The sequence below is a fragment of the Cheilinus undulatus genome, linkage group 22, assembly GCF_018320785.1.
Source record: "Cheilinus undulatus linkage group 22, ASM1832078v1, whole genome shotgun sequence".
Taxonomy (NCBI): Eukaryota; Metazoa; Chordata; class Actinopteri; order Labriformes; family Labridae; genus Cheilinus; species Cheilinus undulatus.
The window spans coordinates 30003631-30026295 of record NC_054886.1 but is presented as its reverse complement, the minus strand read 5'-3'; the positions used below and the strand labels follow the sequence as shown (position 1 = coordinate 30026295).

General features: G+C 40.1%; 1 protein-coding gene across 1 annotated transcript in view; it reads left to right on the top strand.

The window, feature by feature from the left end:
• Positions 1–22665, top strand: part of dysf (dysferlin, limb girdle muscular dystrophy 2B (autosomal recessive)) — a 135395-nt gene that overhangs the window by 18251 nt on the left and 94479 nt on the right. Inside the window, exons 2-26 of the mRNA XM_041779036.1 lie at positions 478–533; positions 1887–1978; positions 2243–2348; positions 3935–4058; positions 4153–4409; positions 5065–5193; positions 5279–5341; positions 5452–5502; positions 5594–5624; positions 5719–5834; positions 6170–6296; positions 6374–6477; positions 6593–6661; positions 6746–6789; positions 7292–7374; positions 9821–9853; positions 10086–10201; positions 10628–10741; positions 11155–11332; positions 12602–12726; positions 12852–12958; positions 13287–13482; positions 13565–13711; positions 13953–14084; positions 16159–16325. Coding sequence (XP_041634970.1) covers positions 478–533; positions 1887–1978; positions 2243–2348; positions 3935–4058; positions 4153–4409; positions 5065–5193; positions 5279–5341; positions 5452–5502; positions 5594–5624; positions 5719–5834; positions 6170–6296; positions 6374–6477; positions 6593–6661; positions 6746–6789; positions 7292–7374; positions 9821–9853; positions 10086–10201; positions 10628–10741; positions 11155–11332; positions 12602–12726; positions 12852–12958; positions 13287–13482; positions 13565–13711; positions 13953–14084; positions 16159–16325 — 2767 coding nt within the window. The remainder of the gene's footprint in view (positions 1–477; positions 534–1886; positions 1979–2242; positions 2349–3934; positions 4059–4152; positions 4410–5064; positions 5194–5278; positions 5342–5451; positions 5503–5593; positions 5625–5718; positions 5835–6169; positions 6297–6373; positions 6478–6592; positions 6662–6745; positions 6790–7291; positions 7375–9820; positions 9854–10085; positions 10202–10627; positions 10742–11154; positions 11333–12601; positions 12727–12851; positions 12959–13286; positions 13483–13564; positions 13712–13952; positions 14085–16158; positions 16326–22665) is intronic.

The following is a 22665-nucleotide window of genomic DNA, read 5'->3' as shown; positions in this document are numbered from 1 at the left end:
CCACTGGATTGCTCTTACCTCATTCCTGTACTTGTGTGTTCTTCGACAAGAGCTCTTGAGAGGCTGATGAATTATCCTGGAGGTATATTGGTAAGTCTAACTTCCTGTCAGAGTGGCCAGCAGACGGGAAATCAGAGCTCTGAACTCTATGTTGCAGGAAACCGCAGAAAGATAACAACACAGACACACAACAAAAATGGTAGACTGTTTGTGTGAAAGGTCAGGAGGTTGTGAAGTTTATTTTCTGCCCACTGAGTCATGAGCCTCAACCATGGCTCCAACAGACTGGAGGTCAGGGTTGAGTTGAGGATTTTTGCTCGTTAAATATTCTGACTTGGTTGCTTGTTTGTCGAACAGTTCTTGTGTTCCTGGTTCAAAGCTAAATATGAGAATGATAAAAGTGTCATCGGACTGACCCACAAACCCACTGTCTCTTGAGCTATTCTTTATCGTTTGTCGTTCTCTCTTGGTCTTCAGGTTCCAAGAAGAAGACTAAGGTCATCAAGAACAACCCTAACCCTGTTTGGAATGAGGTATGTAGTCTTTATTTAGCCGTCAGTCAAAGTCTAAACATTTTACACAGTAAAGGCAGTTTTCACAAAGTCATGTACTGAGTAGTGACTGAAAGTGGCCGAAAGTTTTCTCGTAAACCAAAACTGAATTACACGGTTTTCAAATACTGATTTTTTTCCCCCAGAGTTTCCAATAATAGAAACACGACTCCTTTTCATACTTTTTCAGCTTTTTCTAACAGAAAAATTCACAATATCTCTTAAATCAAATTAAATCTCTTAAACTGAAAAGAACTTCTATATAGAGTCTGGGAGTGTCACTGGGTTCGCTCTGAACTTTTTTTTTTGCATTATTTTGTTGTACAAGTCAGACATTTCGCAACATGAGAATTGTAAAACGGGGGATATGTGTGCGAATAATAATCAGCCTTATTCATACTTTTCTATCATTTTTGCATTATTAATATCAAATTTACAGTCATTTTAATACAGGTATCACAATTTACCATAGTAATATATATAAGGAGCAACCAGTGAGTAAAACATTGAATGTAAAGCCTTGTATTTTAATATATTTCTAAATTTAAGAAGAATTGCAAACAACTTTTTCTGGATTTTATTTAATATGTTGTTTATATATACATATATATATATATATATATATATTTTTTTTTTTTTTACCAATAAGTGCATACAAACAAACGTGTGCGAACAAACAGATAAATGGGTAGCAAGCTGTGGTGATGAATTACAAAATTATATATAAATAATAAACATTAAAAAACCCCAACAAATTGAAAAAAAAATCGAGGAGGGACATAACACACATAACAACAACACACAAAAGTTAAGTCAAATTTTTACTAGAACAAAATTTACTTGTATCATCTGCAAATATAACAAATCTATAAAAGCGGTAACATTGCAGTTATCATTGATATAAAGTATAGTCAGCACTGAACTGATCCATGAGGTACAGAGTGAATAGATTTGTAGCGTTATTGTCATTATCCTTATTACAGCTTTTTTATTTGTAGTGGGGAAAGTCAATGTCTTCTGGAATATGTGATTGCTTAACTCCTATAAAAACAGTATTTGTATTGGCCTTTGCTTTTTCCTCTGTAAACCAATCATGTTAAATGCTGATCAAAAGTTTTAAAAACACAAGTATTGTAGTAGTGGCTTGGATTGAAAATAATGAGATAAAGATTTTCAGTGGAGGACTTGAATGAGAACATGTTTTCTGGAACTAGAGCTGCTGAAAAAGTGGGCAATCTATTACAAACACTTCGAAATACTTCTTTTTTTCCCAAAGAAATTTAAATTTTCAATCTTCCTTTAACATTCCTTTAATGCTGTTTCCTGTCCTGTTAGGGCTTTGAGTGGGACTTGAAAGGGATTCCTCTGGACTCTGGAGCTGAGCTGCACTTTGTTGTCAAAGACCATGAGAAGATGGGCAGGAACAGGTACCAGACTTCTGGTTTTTCCTTTTCTTTAATAGCGGTGTAGTCCAGTCATGGGCAACATTTTGTAAATAGGTGATACCAAGAACTCTCCTCTATTGCCGTGACTTTTTTAATGACTGTTGACATTTGTGGTAAAGGAGATGGGATTGTTCTAATGGTTCTTATATTGATTTCTACCATGGATAAATTCCAATGACTTGGTCATTTACTCATCTTAAGTCGGTGTAAGTGCACACTGGTATTAAATTTAACACTTCTCTTCAGGTTCCTGGGGGAAAACCGGCTGGCCCTTCGAGACGTTCTTAACTCTCCCAACCTGGCCGCCTCCTTCACCATCTCCCTGCTGGACACCAAGAGAAACAACACAGGGGTGAGTATACGATCATACATACACTATATAGACAAAGTACTGGGTCATACCTGTTACATACTGAATTCAGAAAAAAATCACCTTTCTGTTTGGCAGTCAGACGGCAGGTCTGGGTTCATCAGATGCTAGGAGAACATTACCTCTCTGACTGCATTGTGCCAACTGTGAAATTTGGTAGAGGAGGGATAATGGCATGAGGCTGTTCTCCAGGGTTTTGGCTAGGCTAATCCTAATGCTTCATCATACCAAGACCTTTTAGACAATACTATGCTACCAAGTTTGTGTAACAGTTTGGGGGAGGCTCCTTCTCTATTCCACCATGACTGTGCCCCAGTGCACAAAGCAAAGACTATGAAGCCACGGTTTGTTGAATTCAGTGAGTCATCAGGAGCAGTGTTATTTATTATTTTCACAAATATTGAATGTAATAAGGATTGGTTGAGTTTTGTTTGGTGTGGTGTTACATCGGACCTCAAAGGTTGGGGGTTGGGCGTAAAGGCCACTGATCATATGTCTAAGGCTAGGCCTTAGGTGTGAAGGCCACAGACCATAGGTCTAAGGTTAGGCTTAGGCTCAAAGTCCCACCGATTAGGTCTAGGGTACAGCACTTGGGTAGGGGATATAGTTGAGATGTTCCAGGCCCAAGGATTAGGCTTAGGCATGAAGTCCAGTGACAAGCATTGGAATGAGGGTCAGGTATAAAATTCACTGTTTAAAGTGAAAAGGTAGAGTCAAACATGTCCTTCACTGACTATGCATTAAGTCTGCTGAATAAGCAGCAGTGTCACTGCCATAAGGTTTAAGGAGTTTTGTATTAAAATGACAAGAAGTTAACGTTAGGCTAAGGGTGAGGGTTAGGTTTAGGATTAGGGCATAGGGTTAGGTATTCATTTGTTACCTTGTAACTTTGCTGGTTTGGTTGCATTTATTTAGCAGTTTGATACTGATTTGGTCCCCTCCTTTTCACTCTGAGCTACTCCTTTTTCTATTTTTCTGTCTTGGTGCATTGACATTATACAGCCAGACCCTGTAACCCCAATCCTCATGGCTGCATTTGTAAATAAGTACAGTTTGATTCACATTAAGTTATTTAAAGATGTAAGAACTAGAGGAAAACCCAAAATGATTCTCACATAAATAAAAGTCCAAGCCATTCATGTACCTTTGTGAACCACACCTTAAAGTCTTCTGTTTTTAGCGTCAGATGGAACAATGTTCTGTCTCACATCCCCGTTTCCTGAACCCAAAACAAAGTCTTCCTCTCTGTGTCACAGCAGATCTGATTGATGTCTCTTTTTCTCTCTCATTCACACTAACTCATGGTTATTAAAAGGCCTGTGTTTATGTTACGGCAGATAAATATGTCTCTGGTGTTTTTATAGTCCTCTACAAAGCAAAATAAGTCTCATATCTTTAATAAACCCACATAATCTGAAGACACTGTTCCCCCACTTCCCTTCGACTGGGCCTTAAATATATAAGTCCAACAACATCATGTCTTTCATGTGTGTATGAAGTTACTGAATCTGTAAGATGAAGTCAACATCAAATAATATGTCCTACTTTCTCTTTTCCCCTTCACCCAGGCCACGCTGACCCTGCAGGTTTCCTACATCCCTCCTCCAGGATCAGCTCCGATCTACCAGCCTCCTCACCAGCCCGAGACTCTGCCACATACCAACCCTGGTGTGGAGCTAGACACCGTCACAAGTACCACAATCACTCCTGCGTCTTATATCATTGTGAAAACCCTCAATCAACAAAGCCAAACACTATATTTAGTTCTGGACTTGTCTGTCTGCAGTGATTTCCCTGGACACTCTCGGCGAAGAGGATACAGAGAGTATGATCATGGTGGAGCCGCCTGAGGACCAGGGTCAGGATGACGGACGCTCCATGGTGATTGTTGGTCCACAGGGGCCCTCAGATCATGAATCCCCTGCTGCCCAGGTACCCAAACGTTCGCCACCGTCCTACAACACTCATGGAGGTCTGAGGAAGAGGAGGAGAGGAGGCAGCAGTCAGCCCAAACCACTGCCTAACAAACCACAGGACTTACAGGTTTGAACAGTCATGTTGTCAGTTCCCATGGAGTTTTGGCTTCTCACATCAGTGATGGCTTCTCTACCACCATGAAATAAATGCACAAGTGGAGGCTTAACAGTACTATAATACATGTGTGTTAACAGGCAACAGGTGCCAAAAGGTACCGAAAGAATTGAGTTTAGTTTGAAAGCCTGCAGACCCAAACAGCTTACCAAGAGACAGTGATATACTGAGATGCAAGAACACATAGCAAGTAGTTGTATGGCAAAAAAATGCCAAACACGGAGGCTTTCTTGGTGATGAATAAACATTTTTCAATAAATTAGTACTGTGCAGAACCTTTAGGCATGCTTGGGCCAAAAAGTGAGGCTGCAGTTGGCGAGTAAGCTGTTGCTCCGTCAGGCGGTTGCTTTTTAGTCATGCTTACAGCACCACACAGTGGAGATTCTGATTTAATACATGACAAAGAAGCAAGACAGACCTTTATGGTAGAACCACAATCCATAAAACAAACCAACTTTTTTTAAATGACAAAGAGCTATTGAGACAAAGAGACAAACATTGACTGGTTGAGGAAGTTTCTTTCAGATATCTGATTAATTTGAAAAACAAAAAAAAAACAGACAAAAAAAAAACCTTCTGAGCATTTGTTTCCTTTCTGTATTTCCAGGTTCGTGTACGGATCATCGAAGGACGACAGTTGCCTGGCATCAACATCAAACCTGTTGTGAAGGTAACGGTAGCCGGACAGACCAAGAGGACCCGCATCAGAAAAGGCAACAACCCCATCTTTGACGAGGTAACCAGGAATACCTGAAGTTAGCGATACCTTGTGCTGCTAATTCAAACATCAGACTAAATAAGGAGTGCTCTCCTCTCTGCAGACGTTCTTCATGAACTTCTTTGAGACTCCGTCAGACCTCTTTGACGAACCCATCTTCATCACTGTGAGTACTTTTTGTCCCAGTTTAATTCCAGTCAGTTATGGATGGATATGTCTACAATACTGTATTTGGACCACCACAAATCTTGAAACCTTCCTGCGTCTGTCTACCAGGTATGTGACTCTCGCTCACTTCGAACTGATGCTGTGATTGGGGAATTCAAGGTAAATGTTCAAGGCTTATATATTGAAAGCTTTACAAATGTACTCTGTGGTTGAGGAAATCAATCTAAAATCAAAGTTTTTTTTCTTGCAGTTAGATGTTGGCACTGTCTACAATGAGCACAGTGAGTAAACATATGCTGACCTATCTACAAATTCATTTTTGGTGCAACAACTGTTCAAGTTTTAGAAACTATAACTCCACCACTCTCTCTTTAGGACACTGCTTCTTGAGGAAATGGCTGCTGCTGTGTGACCCTGATGACCTATCGGCTGGCGTCAAAGGCTACCTGAAGGTCAGCTTGTTGGTTCTGGCCGCTGGAGACGAGCCACCGGTGAGTCTGATGGATGGTTTTAAATAGAATACCCCAAAAACCAACAATTCCATACCTTTACTTAGCTTTGGGGCAAACGCTTATGTCCAAGACTCAAAAGATTTGACGATGGCAGGCTCTTACTTTTGATTTCCCATACATGTATTTCCTTAGGGTAGACTCCAGTTTCCGTGATAAGCGGTTCCCCCAAAGCTTTTTAGGCCCTAGGGAAAGTACCTAAGGCAAGGACTCAGGTCATGTTGTATCTACCGTGCTTGGTCCACAGCCAAGATGCAGTGCAGATGCTTTTGCTGTTATCTTATCAATACTGGTCTTTATATTTCTTTATCTTCCAGGCTGATAAACGAGACTGTGTGGAGGATAAAGAAGATATCGAGGGAAACCTGCTCAGACCGGCCGGTCTGTCTCTGAGAGGAGCCACTTTCACTTTGAGGATCTTCCGAGCTGAAGACCTGCCACAAAGTAAACCTTCAGAACTCATTCATTCATCTAAGTTATAAATGAGGGTTTTTTATGAACTTTCAGATGTCTTCTTGCAGTGGATGACGCCTTTATGGATGGGATGAGGCAGATTCTTGGGTTTGACAGCAACAGGAAAAACCTGGTTGATCCTCTGGTGGAAATCCACTTTGCTGGAAAAACTGTATGAAAGCAACGACCATCAATAACATCCAATTCCAACTTTTATCTATTCCCCATCATAATTTTCAACCAGTTTTCAAGCCATTTATAGTGCATTTTCCTTCTTTGTGGTTTAGATCTGCACTAAGATTCTGGAGAAGAATGCCAATCCCCAGTGGAACCAGAGTCTCACCATGCCTATTAGGGTAAGAAACCCAAAACATTAGTGTTCTTCTTCATGATGCAACCAAGACGCTTAAGCTAAGCTGAGCTTGTGTTTTTCTTTCTAGTTCCCTTCGATGTGTGAGAAGATGAGGATCAGAATTCTGGACTGGTGAATCTCAAATGATACATTTATATTTTCAAATTGAATTTTTGCCACCTTTGGTGCCCTATTGTTAAAAAATGCAGTAGAAGTGCCCTCTAGGATGCCCTTTTGGCAGATAAATGTGATTAAATGCCCTGTTGGTTGCCCCCTAAGTGGACAAAAGTGTGATATATTGCCCTCTAAGGCACCTTTCAGTGGACAGCAAGTGATAAAGTGGCCTCTATGATTCCCATGCATGGGAAAAAACGTGGTAAAGTGCACTCTAGAGTTTCCTTCCAGTGGCCAATCCATTACGAAGTGCCAGCCTGAGTACTCTTTTAGTGGAAAAACCTTGGTAAAGTGTCCTTTCAAGGGCACCAAATCAGATGCTTTAACGGTCTCTTTTCTTAACATCTCAGCTCCAAATTTGAAAGCCTTCGGTCAATACTGATGCCTCTGAATTTATATACAATGATTACAAAACATGTGTCAGAAATTTTTTATTCTTTCTTCCTTATCTTTATTACAGGGACAGAGCCAGTCACAATGACGTTATTGGAACCACCCATCTCTGCATGTCCAAGATCTCGGCCCCCGGTGGAGAGATAGATGGTAAGTAACAGGCTTATAATTGTCTAAAATGCTCTGGAATCTTCCATTTTGGTTTGGACAGATTAATGCTGGAATGGGCTAACGGTGTCTTTGTCTTCTTAACTCGTCTTGGCTTTTTAAGGTCCAAGGATAAGGGCACTTCAGACTGTCTTAACACAATTTTGATGAATTATGAGCAAATTTGTGAGGTTTACACTCAGGGTTGGGGAGAGTGTACCTCCAAATTACTGTTGGTCAGTAGTCGGTTCCCTATTTAGCAAGCACTAGCTAGCATCTCTCTGCAGATGTTTGGCTTAATGGTGCCTGGACTGGTTTGCAGAACATGCCATTTTATAAAAATCTGTTATTGGAATCATTTCAGAATTAAAGTTTTTGAAATGAACACAAGACACTTTTCCCCTATCAAAAAGACAGTTACTCAGTGAAGCCCTTACTATTGACCCCCACAAGCCAGCTGTGCAGGCCGATGGGCAGCAAAATGACAGTACTTCATAAGGGTTGTCAAATGGGATAACTCCTCCCCTAGCATTTGGTTAAGTTAGTCCCAAAACACCTCCAGAGAGCTGACCACTGGAGTCCAGAGTCTCAAAGCCACCCCAACCATGCTGATTAGAATCATCGACCATGCCAACATGGAGATATTCTTTACCCACCCTACAACATGGCCATCAAATCCCAGAGCAAGTTGGCGGCACAAAAAAACCCACCAAGCAGTAGTTTGAAGTCAGTAGGTTATTGATCATTTGGACACCATCTGTAGCTATTTCAATTATTTGGCAGCAGATAACAAGTTGTCTTACAGTGAAGACAGTAAAGACTCAGTGAATCTGGAGAAGTCTCTGTGCACAAGGGACAAGGGCAAAGGCCAGTATCGGATGCTCATGATCATCGGGCCCTCAGGTAGCACTGCATTAAAAACAGGCATGATTCTGTTCTGCAATTTACTGCGTCAGCTCAGGAACACTTCCAGAAATCATCATCCAACAACACAGTTACAGTGCCATCCATCAATGCATAAGAAGCCATAAGTGAACATGACCCAGAAACGCCACCATCTTCTCCGGGCCAAAGCTCCTGGAAACTGTTCAGTGGTCATATTGTGGGCAAAATTGTGGGTTATGAGATTTGCAAGTCATTGCATTCTCTTTTTATTGACAGTTGACACAGCACCCCTACTTTTTTTTAAATTGGGGTACTAAATTTAAGATTTTCAGGCATTTTGAAAGTTAACGTTATGCCCTTTGCAGTCATGTCAGACATAAAGTACTGAGATTTGGTACGTGGTTTTTATTTGGTGTTCTAAGGACCAACATATTGTCTAGCTAGAAGCAATGAACAGGAATCTGTAAATGTACTTAAACACTGTATTTAAATGCTTTCTGTGTTGCACTTCAGTGTTTTTCTGCCACTTTAATACATGCACAACTGGAGCGGTGTGCTTGGCATCTACTCCAAATTGGACTATAACAAAGCATGTTTTCTTGCAGTGACTTGCATGAGGACTGACTAACCACCTCTTGAAAGGCTTTCCTCTGAACCTACGCCTAGCTTTGGTTATCTGTCCTCAGGGTGCCTCACAGTCATCTTATGTTTGCAAGAGATCAAGATGGCTGTGAGGTACGTGTTTGCTTAAATCTCTGTCTTTGTCATTGGTCATTTAAATAAGTGCATTTTATGATTGGAAGTGTGTAGTTTTGGTAGAGCCACTAGAACCTCAAACCTCAAGTGGAAAAATTTAACAGCATCTCTTTCTTCGTCATTTGGTGTTTTGTTTGTTTTCCAAACCACTCAGATGAGCTTTTCTTAGGTTTTTGGTCTTTGCCTAGTGTGCGTTAAAACATAGTGGCTGAATCCAAATGTGGTGCAAACTTAAACATTTCCAGACTTTAAAGGGATAAGATCTGGACATTTGGATTCAGTCTTCCAGGGAGTTTGTCTAGTGCAGTGATACTCAACATGAGGCTCTTTTGTATTTGTGGCTCTTTCATGTCTTAATTTCAAATATTATTACCCCAGAAAACCTTAAAAAGGGGAAACTGTTTTGCCATTTTCACCATTTTTGCTACATTTCACCCATTTAAGCTACCTTTTGCCAGTAAATACCCCTTTTTTCCCTTTTTTTTCTGGCCATTTTGCAACTTCTTCTGCAAATTTTTCCCCATTTTTTTCCACTTTCATCCCTTTTTTGCCCTTTTTTTAACCATTTTTTTGCCACTTTTGCCCACTTAACCTATATTTTACCATTAAATATTCCTTTTGTGGTTTTTGCCACTTTTCACCACTTAGACTGTGGCTCTTGCAAAGGTACTTTTCAACAATTTGGCTCTGTGGTTGAGCATGGTTGAGTAACGCTGCTCTAGAGCATCTGTTTGGGTTTGAGTGGCCTTCACAGACATTGTTTCCTCTATCTGTGACTCTTAACCATCCTTCCTTTCTACGCATTCAGATGACATGGTTCCACGGACCGTCCACTCTGGCAGTACGTCCATCATCCTCTTTTTCTTTTTCACGTAATCATTTTCTGACGGATATTTTTCTCTTTCAACTCCTAACTGTTTCAATCTTTGTCAAATCCTGACAAAACTCTGAATCAAATAAGTCTAATCCATATGATTTCAGTATCTAACCAATCATGCAAATCATTTTCTTGATCATTTTTTGTTCATCGTTGATCTTATCACCTCAGATCTGTTCATTTCGTGTCATTCCAGTTGATGACAGTCTCGGGTTCCTGCCGACGTTTGGTCCGTGTTTCGTCAACCTCTACGGCAGCCCAAGAGAGTTCACCGCCTTCAGCGATCCACACGAGTCACTAAACCTGGGAAAAGTAACAAGAAATTTCACTTTAAAATAAAACATACCTTCTTAGATTAAAGTTATCTTGCTAAGACTAACCAATTGTCCCCTATTAGTGATCATTTTCAGTCACATAAGACAAAGAAGAGGCTTTAACTAATTTGTTTCTCCACTTTCTTAAAAAAATTCTTTCAAAGGTCCTCAAAACTTTTGTGAGGTCTGCCCTTGATCTACATATGCCTTTCCCTAACCTACCTCTACCTACGACTCTCTGAGTCACACCTTCGTTAACCTTCTGAAACATCACCACATTCATGTTTGGTGCCTTTAAAAAGTCCAATAAAATGATTATATATGTTTTAATTTTGGGGAACTGCATGGCATAAATGTCTTAATACATGTGTGATAATAATGGATTTATAGTTGACTGAATGTTTTTCATTGTTTCCTGTGTCAGGGGGAAGGTGTGGCTTACCGAGGTAGAGTCTTAATGGAGCTAACAACAAAGCTGGCTGACAAACCCGAGCAGAGAACAGAAGACATAGCATCAGATGACCTGCTAGTGGTGGAGGTAAGGAAAGAAAACGTTCTATGAATGCTTGAATGAAATACAGAGATACTGGGTCACCAGTGACCAATAGGAAACCAGAGTACATTTACAAGAAATGCTCACAGAAAACTCAGTGGCCCTTATGTCAATCAGCACAGATTAGAACTAGTGTATAAATATGTGTAAAGCAACGTTATGATGATCACTGTCAGCTTTCAGTCAGTGTTCTGGTGCTGTAATGTTTGCTGGAATAGTCACATTGTAATAAAGTTCATGTAATATTTGATGTCAGGGTTAGGAGAAGCTGGTTTGGTGTTACTGTCTACCACAGTCTCATCTAGTTTATTGACTATCCGCCCAGAAATAGATCTAAACGAGAGAGAGGGCGATGTCACCCATCCCTCAATCCATCCTTCCCTTCTTTCTTCTTACAGAAGTTTCTGAGGAAGAGGAAGTTCTCGCTCTTTGTGGCTTTTTATTCAGCCACGCTCCTCCAAGACGTCGACGATGCAATCCAGTTTGAAGTCAGCATTGGTAACTACGGCAACAAGTTTGACTACACCTGCCTCCCTCTGGCCTCCACCACCCAGTTCAGCAGGGCCGTGTTTGACGGTAGGTAGCGTTTTGTGTTGGGTTTTTAGACATTTGGATGAATATTGCAAAACCTTAATTACATGAAATATTGTTGTCAATTGCACATGTTCAAAACAGTATTTCTAGGATACAAAAATGTGAGATTTAGAGATTTCTACTGGTTAAATATATTATTGTATTAACTGTTGGATGGTCCAGAACGTTCTACAACTAAACAACTGCAAATCTGAAATAATTCCCTTCAACCTACAAAATTCCTCAAACATAATCAATAATAGCCTTGGTTCATTCTCATCAAATATCAAATCAACAGCCAGAAACCTCGGAGTTCAGTTTGATTCTAGCCTCACCTTTGCAGCTCATATCAATAAAATCACACAGTCATGCTTCTTTCACTTACGCAGTATCTCCAAACTAAAACCCATCCTCTCCCAGTCAGATGTGGAAAAAGTCATCCACGCCCTCATTTTCAGCACAAAAGGGTCTGGTTCCAGCATATATTACAGAACTTTTAACCCCTTATGAGCCGGCCCTGAGATCCTCAGGTGGGGGCCTCCTGGCTGTTCCAAGGTTGAGACTTGTAACTAAAGGTGACAGGGCCTTTTCCATCAGGGCCCCTCGACTTTGGAATGACCTCCCCGTGGAAATAAGGCTTGCAGAAACAGTCACCGCTTTAAAATCACTTCTTAAAACTCATTTTTATAGACTTGCTTTTGTTCTTCCTTTACAATTTTACATCTCTTAATGTTTTAGTTCTTATTGCTTCTCTTTTACTCGCCTTTTAAAGCTTCAGTCCCGCTGGTCTCAGGTTCTGTGGTTGGGTTCCTGTGTTGGCCGGGTACTCGTGGGTTCTTATGATGTCTTTGTTTTAATGACGTCTCAGGTTGTCTCAGCTCAGGTGATGTCATGTGAAACATATCAAAGCTCTTATGACTTCCATGGATTTTTATTTCTAATAATGTCTCAATAATATTGTTGTTTGGGCTGAACGTATAGTTTGTGTTTTAATCTTGTCTAGGTTCTCTCCCCTTGAGTGTTCTCTTGTTGTTTGGTTGTCCTTGCCTTGCTGCTTTGTTTTTCTGCGTGTCAAAGCACTTTGTAAAACCTTGTTTTTTAAAGTGCTATATAAATAAAGTTATTATTATTATTATTATTATTATTATTATTATTAATATGGCATTCCCAGAGTGAGGGTCTAAATTTAAGAAAGCTGTAATTTATTATCTCACTGTATATTTTAATTATCAACTCTGTTTTCTGACATACTGTGTTCTGTGTTGATTCCAGGATGCCACTACTACTACCTCCCCTGGGGGAATGTTAAGCCAGTGGTGGTTCTGTCCTCAGAGTGGGAGGATATCCAACCCAGGATTGAAGCTCTAAACATGCTGCTCACGGTCATAGACAGACTGGTGGGTGTTGTGTTTGTGTTTGAGTTTCTGCTCTCTATCTTTGAGCCAAATCAGGATAATTCTTGCTTCTTTTAACTTCTTTTACATTTCAACATTATTGTGCATATATTTAATTGTTTGATTAGGAGGCGAACCTTCAGCGGGTGAGTCTGGAAGTGAAGGCGGGCAGTGACATGGAGGAAGTGGAGCTCAGGGTGGTGGAGCTGTTGGATCAGATCATCGCAGACTGCAGGTAAACACTGTTAACTGGACCAGCAAGGCTAGCAATATAGTTTGGATGCATACAGTCTAACAATTAGTGAACAGGGGATCACCTGAGTGCAGTTAATGTAGAATAAGATACCTGTGTCTGGAAGGTTCAGTCATTAGTTAATCAGTTTTCCTAGCTACCATTCCACCATGAAGACAAAAGAACACTCCAAGCAACTCAGAGTAAAGATCACTGAAAAGTCAGGGGATAGTGAACTTACTCAATGCTAATGCTAGCTTTCCACCCAAATATAAAAACACATCATAGTCAACTACCACTATCACTACTTCCTGTGTGCCTTTTTTTGCAGTGAAGAGCTCCCCTCTCTCGACCACTGGCAATGTGCGACCTCTCTGGATCACTCTTTGAGGCACATTCGAACCCTCCACCTGCAGCAGATAGTTGCAGGAGCGCTGGCTCTAAAGCACGGACCTGAAACCGACCTCTCAACGGTGCTGGAGCAGGCCGAGGACTGGGCCAGCAGGCTGAGGAGCATGGCAGAGGAGGTGAGTTATTTAGATGTTCTAGCCTTTGAAAGTTCTAGTTGTGTCACTCGACACGCTCCCTCTATTTTGTCTCTCATCCCAGCCCCAGAACAGTCTTCCAGACATCGTGATATGGATGCTGCAGGGCGACCGCAGAGTGGCGTATCACCGCATCCCAGCACACACTGTGATTTTCTCTCAGAATAACTGCGGGAAACACTGTGGACAGCTGCAGACCGTCTTCCTTAAGGTAATCACAAACAGGACACTTTTGTGGACTTTATACGACTTACAATAGATTATCCAGGGACTTAGCCTATATCTGCTGATATCTGAAAGGTTACCCTTCCCTTTAGCCCTGACTTAGAGTCAACTTTTTCCCAACCCTAGATGGCAACAAACCATAAAATACTCAAACATTGTTGTTCCTGATATGTTATTTTCTCCTTTGGTCTACTTTTTTGTTTGTTTTTTTTATGTTTGTTTGTCAGTATCCACAGAGCAGCGGTGGAGAGGCCAAACTTCCTGGTCAGCTGAGAGTCAAAGTCTGGTTTGGATTGGCTGCTGACGTCAAACATTTCAACCAATACGCTGAAGGAAAACTGTCAGTGTTTGCTGAGTCGGTAAGATCAGACTGCTGCTGTTTGAGACCTACCCATCCGTTGTTCATGTCACATTAATGCATTAATGAAATTGTGTTACTACACTCCTGACAAACCCTGCCTACTCTTTGGTTAACATTAAAACAGCTGTAAAGCCCTTAAGCCCAGTTAAAACCACAGTTCACACCACAGCTAGACCACTTATTTATCTATTTTATTTTGTTTAACCTTTATTTAACCAGGGGAACAACCTCACTTAGAGTAAAAATCTCTTTTTCAAGAGTGTCCTGGCCAAGATAGCAGCAGCACAGTCAAAGTTACAGACAAACAACAAGTAAACATACAAGTACACACATTTAAGAATAGATTTGTCGTTGCAAACTCAAGAGCACATTTGAACATTTTGACAGCATGACTTCTTTATCTTTGGCTTAGATTTTTCCTCAAATATTGAATTAAAACCTACCTTTGTGCTCAAAGATTTTTTGCGTTTGTACTTATTATGGCCACCTGTTCTCAAATCTTTAGTTGCTTACTCAGATTTCTTATGCTTCTGCTTAAATTATTCTCCTCTCATTCAAGTTGCTTCTGCTTTCTTGTTAATTGATTTTTGTCTGTGTGTACGAAACTTTCTCTACACACAAATGAAACTTTATCTGCATGTGCATGAAACTTTCTCTAAACACCTATGAAACTGCACGTGTTCTGTTCATGCATATGAAAGTTGATCTGAATAGGCATTGAAACTTTCTGTTTGTGTGCAAAGATTTTTCAATGCCAGGGCAAAAGTTCCTCTGAAACTTTTCCTGTGTGCAAAGAAAACATTCTCTACATGCATATTTGCACAAAACTTTCTCTGCCCACCTGAAAAACCTTTTCTATGTGCGTACGAAACTCTCTCTAAGCCCCTATGAAACTTTGCACAAATTCTCTTCATGCATATAATGGGTATGGAAACTTTCTCTGCTCACGTACGGAACTTCCTCTAATAACCTACAAAATTTCTCTGCATGCGTATGAAACTTTCTTTGCATGTGAACAAAACTTTCTCCACATCTTTAAGAAACTTCCTCTGTGGGCTCAAATGCATTTTGACTTTTAATATTTTGATGAATCAATCATTAGTTATTCAACCAAACTTGTACAGAATGGACCAATCATATTTGTTCTGACTTCACTACGGTTGTTTTCACACCTGATAGCCTGGGGGGACTCGGTCCATTTTGGAACGAAAATTGCAGCAATGTTGCACTTTCCTTTGGTTTGGTTTGCATTCATACTGCTCTTTATTAAACGGACCAAACCGTCTGAACACCTACTACATCTGCTCGATAGGGGCGCTGTCGTCACAAACAAATGGCGACCAAGAAGAAAAGCCGGCATAGAAGAAGGTGAAGTGAGGAAATCCAGCTCCTTCCACCGGTCTTTTTTTTTACAAATAAACAATGAAAAAAACACAGAATTTATGTGTCTTGGGGTTTCTGCTCTTGCATTGGGGCATAAGGAGCAGACAGCGAGACGGTGAGTTGTCCAACATGTCGTTCTTTACACAAGACGAATAAATCAGCACAGACTATGACGTGTTGCCATGGCTACACAGACGCCAAAGCGAGGTACTGACATGTATTTGAATGTATTAAATCACATATAAATCCTTAAATCATTATGCTTTATGCCATTTCTTATCTTTGGTTCACAAGTTGGGCCGATTTGCTTTCACACCTCCAACGAACTGCACCAGGGTTTGGTTGGAGGAGGACCGAGACCCCCCTGTTTTCATGCGGACCAGAGTCTGCTTGTTTGGTCCGCACCAGAGTTTGTGTGAGCTTTCACACCACCCCAGATGAACCGGACTATCCGGGAAAACGGACCAGAGTTCATTTAAAGCGGAACAAACAGCTCTGGTGTGAATGCGCCCTAAGAGTCCCAACATGGACTAAAGTCAAACTCATGTTGTCTGTGAATGGGAGGTAAAACCACTATGTACATTTAACCATAATAAAACTAAACATGAGGACCTTCTGTGGCTGCCAAACTGGATTCCTTCATTTTGCATTAATGTTTATTTAAATGATGTTTGTTTTTCTTTTTTCAGTATGAGAACCAGACCCGGCTCGCCCTGGTGGGCAGTTGGGGGACTACAGGTCTGACCTATCCAAAGTTCAGCGACGTCACTGGGAGGTTCAATCTGCCCAAAGAGAGCTTCAAACCCTCACCAGGCTGGACCTGGGCCGGAGAATGGTTCATCAGCCCCGAGAAGACGTAAGTGGAAAATCTCCTCTGTCATTAATCTGCTCATTCTGTATCTCCACCAGGATTTACACACCTCTTTGACATACAGGCAAATACTCAAATATTTCCTTTTTAAATTCCTCATATTTCACATTTTTCTGTTTTCATTCAAACATTTCTTGAATCGAGGAAGACAGCACTGGTCTCTGCTTGTCATGTTGTTGTATTGTGTTGGTTGAGAGCCCACTGTGCTGGAATTATACATACTGTGCATTTATTTATTCATTTCTTTATTGATAAGAACAGTGCACATTAATCAACACATCTGCAACACACGTCAAGGTACCTATGCCAGAATTAGCATGACAGCTACATGTGATTTGTTGTCTTAAGGTAGGTAACTACAAAACAAAAGCAGCAAGCAGATTTAAAATTAGAGGACACAGAAAACTCTGTGTTAGGAGAGGAGCTGTTTATTAAACCAATGTTTGAGTTTCTTTTTAAACGTGAAAAAGTTGTCTGTCTCTGGTATGTGTTGGTCGGTTTATTAATGTGTGCTTCTAATGCCCTCTGGCATTTGTTTTGTTATTGCCCAAGCCCATTTAAACACTTAGAAAATAAGACAGACATCAGTATATGTTTGATAACTGCCAAAGTTTAAAATCATATACTTACTAGGGCTGAACAATTTGCAAAAACAATCTATTTGTGACTTTTTTCCCCCTGATAATGCCACTTAATATGTGATTATTTTTAGGTTCCTTACCATTCTGTTTTATAATCAAACAGTCAGAGACACTCATCATACATTTAAGCATTTTACTGCGAAATGGTTTTACTTGCTGGAGAAGGCTCTGCTTGAAAGATGCTCCCCGGGTTAGTCAAGCAGCATGCTTTGACTTTACAGGAGGTGCTAGCTAGAAACCCCCATGATGATGGATACATAGAAAACAATGAAATATTTTCATAAGCAGTTAATCCAAAGTAGCGTGAATGTGAACATGAGGGTGCAACAAGCTTTAAGCTATAAAGGAGGAGGCTGGGGTGGAGGAGGTGAAGCTATGCCAGCAGCATCAATGCAAGCAGGGATTAGTGAGAAGTACGTCATATTTAAATACACCACTGTGTTGAGAGAAAGAGCTGTGATTGGCTGTGGGAGCTGGGAGGTGATAATTGGGATCACCTGGCTATCAGCTAAGTGGCTGAGTGCATGACTTTCGTGACTTTTGCTTTTAATTGTTTTCTTGTATTCTTTGTATCAGTTTTCTTGATGTGTTTTATTAGTTGTACTCTCGACATCATTGAAAATGAGGGAACAACCTCAATGATTTTCCGAGATTAAATAAAGGTTGAATGAATGAATGAATGAATGAATGAATGAACTAACTCCAAGCTTTATCAATATTAGATAGAAAGAAACACAATTAAAAAAAAAAAAACTTATGGCAACAATTTTTGCTCATATTGCTAATTTGATATCACTATCACTATCATGTCAATCTTGTTTTGAGAAAAACATACGTAAAACCAAAAAGGAGGATTTTTGTTAACCATTCTAAAAAAAAAGTGGACACCGGGCCTGCAGATGGCCTAGCGGTCTAAGGCGTGACCCACATACGTGGGTGGCCTGGGTTTGAATTGGGCCTGTGGCCCTTTGCTGCATGTTTCTCCCCACTCTCATCCCATTTCTAAACCTATCCTCTGTCCTCCACTGCCAATATAATGGCATGAAAAGCTCCCCCAAAGTGGACACTTAAATTTTTGCATAAAATGCATAACATTTCTACTGGGGAAAAAAAAAAATGCCATTTTGACACATTTAAAGTTAAAGAAATACTGCAACTTCTGCAATTTGTAAAATGCAGCAAGCCATATTGCGATTTAATTTAATTTAATTTTCAATTAATTGCCCAGCCCTAATATTTACCAATGATGCTGCAGTAATGAAAGTGTCCAGGATTTTTACCATCTTTTTGAAGAGAGATGATAATCCTTGGTTTTAGACTTTATCCATGAAGAGATGATTTTTTCCGACATTAGACACAGTTATGTCTTGTGCTGAACACTGGTTTGCTAGGATCGGGCTTTAATGGGACCTGAATCCCACTTTATTTGCTATTTATATTTTTATGAACTGTGTTTTCCTTAAAGCAAAACCTTAAATCTGCCGATCTTGCCTGGTTTCTGCCTGGAACTGTTGGCTGAGTGATACCAGGGACATTAATCCACAAACACAATGTCTTTAGATAATAAGTTTGTACAGTGCCAATGCTATGTCCCTTTTTCTCTCACTCCTTATTAAATGTTTTAATGAATGAATGAAAAGATGGATTACTAATAATTATAAAAGGACAGATGAGTTATGTTGTCGGAGCTTGGTCCTTGGGGTGTGTTTCCATTGGAGAACCTTCCACCTCTCTGTGGAACACTTTGCCCTCAGGCTGCAGTCTCCACTTCAGGGTCACTCCACTAGATCCGCTCTCTGTCAGCCTGTCGTAGAGCTGGGATACACAAATGGAAACCAGCTGAAACATTTGCTCACATCTGCTTAGTATGCTAGCCGCTAGCATTAGTTTGAAACATGGTCAGAGAAACAAAGATAAAAAAAAAAATCTTTTTATTTTCTGACAGTTTCTGTAGCCTTGCCTTTGTCAGGAGGTCTGCCTTCACAGAAGGGTCGTTCAAATCCACAGAGAAGTCCACCGGCTTCACCCTCAGCTTCATCACTTTCTTCTGTTTTGCTGTGTTAAACAAGGAGGGGAACATGGTCTGAAGTTGGGTTGTTGTGTGAAATTTTACCCATTTATTCGGAAAATTTTACCCTTTTATGGAAAAAATTGTTTATTTTTAATTTGATGGCAACACATCTCAAAAAAATAGGGACAGGCACACCATTGTAGCATCCATCCTTCTTTAACAACAGTCTGTAAATGTCTGGGAGATGAGGAGACCAGCTGTTAGAGTTTTGGGAGAGGAATGTTGTCCCATTCTTGTCAGATGTAGAATTCAAGCTGCTTAACAGACCTGGGATTTCTTTTCGGGATTTTTTATTTAATGATGCGCAAAATGTTTCTATTGGTGAAAGGTCTGGACTGCAGGCAGGCCAGTTCAGCACCTAGACTCTTGTCCTGTGAAGCCATGCTGTTGTGATGGATGTGGTATGTGGTTAAGCATTGTCTTGCTGATATAGTCAAGGCCTTCCCTGACAGAGATGTCATCTGACTGGGAGCTTGCTCTACTTTTCAGCATTGATATTTCCTTTTCAGATGTGAAAGCTCCCCAAGCCACAGGCACTAATAGTCCGAACAGCTTTTCATTTTGCCTCAGTCTATTTTAAATGAGCTTTTGCCCGGACACGACAGTGGCGTTTCTTGATCACGATCAAATATGGCTTCGTCTTTGCATGATACAGTTTTAACTTGGCTTTGTGGATGGCACGGCCAACTGTGTTGACAGTTATATGGAAGTGTTCCTGAGCCCATGCAGTGATTTCCAGTACAGAGGGTACGGGAAATTTTTCGTTCAGTACATACATTGGTTTTGAAGTCATGGTTTGGTTTTAAAAAAAAAAAGTATTTTAAAATAAATAGGCTGAATAAATTCATTTAAATTAATAATAATGTTGCAACCTCCTTCAAAAAGATCTTCAACGAATAAAAACACTGAAAAACATTTTTCAAATACTATTTTTTTTTCTATATTGCCACATTGATACCCTATCCTTGTCAAAGTTCCCAGTTGACCCTGAACACATCATCATATAACCTGTTAATTAGATAGATAGATAGATAGATAGATAGATAGATAGATAGATAGACAGATGTACTTTATTGATCATAAATTGGGAAATTTTCGAAATTGGTTAAGTGCACTAATTAGCGTCTATCCTGCCGATTTCAACAGACTTCAGCATTGGATTACTTTTTTAACCGATGGTTAATGTTGGGATGATGTAACTTTGCAAAGCAGATGGATACGCCCGTTTCTGTTTCTCACTGGCGTATTCATCTTGCAAAGCTCCCGTCTGAACCGTTTGGGCCTGGTTAGAAAGTGACAGGACCAATCAGTGATGAGCAGCAGTACTTTCAGGAGTGGCGAGTTGTTTTCTTTTCAAAGGCTCTGCCCTTTCCCAAATGCCGTCTATGAGAGGTTTACCAGATAGGCGTATCAGGTTAGGTATGATGTAGATGGTGGGATATTCAAAATCTTTGCGATTTTGCATTAAGGGACTTTTTTTTTAAATTGTTGCCAATTCTAAGATATAGCTTTATGCAGATTGGTGAACCTCTGCCCATCTTTACTTCTGAAAGACTCTGGCTCTTGTAAATGCTCAGTTTCTACCCAGTCATGTTACTGACCTGTTGACAGTAACCAAATTAGGTAGCAAAATGCTCTTCCACCATTTTCTTTCCAGCCTTTTGTTGCACTGTCTCTATTTATTTTTAAATGTTTTGCTGCTATAAAATTTAAAATGAGCTGATACTTTTCTTACATCTGAAATTTGGGTTTTCGAGACTTAATAATTACTGCATTCTTTTTTTATTTACATTTTACATAGCATCCCAATTTTTGGGGGAATTTAGTTGTATATTTTGGTTCTTGTAATCTCCGAACTGCAGCATTATTACATATAACATACAGTGCTTAACAAATTAATCAGACCACCTGTCATGTTTGTCTAAGAGACCATCCAGCATCATGAAGTGCTTTAATACAGACTCTTTCATTTTCAGTGAGCTCTCCACGTTTTACCATTTTGAACAGGAATGAGGGATTTCAAACTGAATTCACCTTCTAATACCCAAATTTGAGCCAGCTCACTGGGCTTCTCTGAGAAGTCAGAAATGAATCAAGCATAACATTCAACCACTAAAACTCATTTTTCTGTTCAGGAATGCAAGTAAATAACTATAATTTGACATATTAATCAAGAAATATTAATGTGATTTACTATTTTTTCAGTTTTTTTGTAAATCAGTAAATGTGAAAATTCATGGATAACAATAATAATTATACTTTTGCATTAAAAATATCATTTGGGTTAAAGAGCTTCTACATATTTGTGTATTAACCATTGCATTGCACCATTACTATATATCTGTGGTGGATCCTAAGGCTACACTGGTTTAGAACCAGTAAATTCATCACTTAGTCTTGGACTACAGCTTACCTCGCTCGGCACACACAAATGGGTATTCCCCATCACATGACAGTGGCCTCCACTTTCCTGAGCTCTGCATATTTGCAACACCACAAACTACCCTCATGGTGCCTATGGTGTTGCTAGAACCCCAGTATGTGAACGTGGAGGCAGTCCCATCAGACCAGTGAACGTCAGGATCTCTGTACAAACCAATCCACGCTTTAGAAACACTTGGGCGTAAGCTGTGGATCTCCTGGTTCTCGGTTTCATTCCTAATGGTAGCCAGGTCTATGAAGTTCTCCCTGCAGTATGTTCGTGCATCGGACCAGTCCAACTTTTCATTGACATACACATATTCTGGATCTTGCTGTGTTCCTGTAGTAGGAAAAGATTTTTTTTTTTTTTTTTTCCAGAGATGGCCAAACCATATTCGAGATGATATCAGTTTTTAATTTGTTTTTCTCTTACCTTTGTAACACATAAAGTTGATCTTCTTAGTGCAGGACTCATCCCACCATCTGTCAGTGGCTGCAACCATAACACAGAACTGACTACCTGCATAAAAGTCAGGCTCGTTGTCAATGATAGACTGCCAGAACCTAAAATCAGCCCCACTGCCACTGTACCCATCAGACCACTTCCATTCGATCTTACTGAACAGGCCGATCCAGACGTAGGCTCCTTGATGAAGATGTGAAACTGCCGATATAAAGTGGTCTACTGCATTAGAGTTTTCAACAGTGGCCAGGTCTGTGTACTTCTCTCTGCAGTAGGTCTGGGCTTCAGTCCAGGTCTTAGGATCAGCAACGTAGACATACCGACGAGGAAGACATGAGGAGCTTTGCCACCCTGTAAGAAAATGTCGAATCTTGAGTTTCAGACATAATTTTTCTTCAGCTCATCACATCCAATAGCATCACAGAAAAAAATCAACACTTTAAAATAACTGACCTGAGGCAATCAGGAGACCCAGCACAATCCTCTCCATCATCAATCTGACGCTCAGTGGGTTGTATGTGACAGACTAAAAAACCTTTCTAATATCAATAACAAAAGCATGCAAATCCAAGGAAATTCAAAACCAGCTCCCAGTTCCAGCGACTGGCACAGTCCACGACACGAAAAATTTCTTTATGCAGGTTAATGATGTGATGTCATGGAATTATCCATAAAGGTTGTTCATGTCTGTTGTTATTAAAAAATATGGTTCTTCTTTTCATTTTAAAT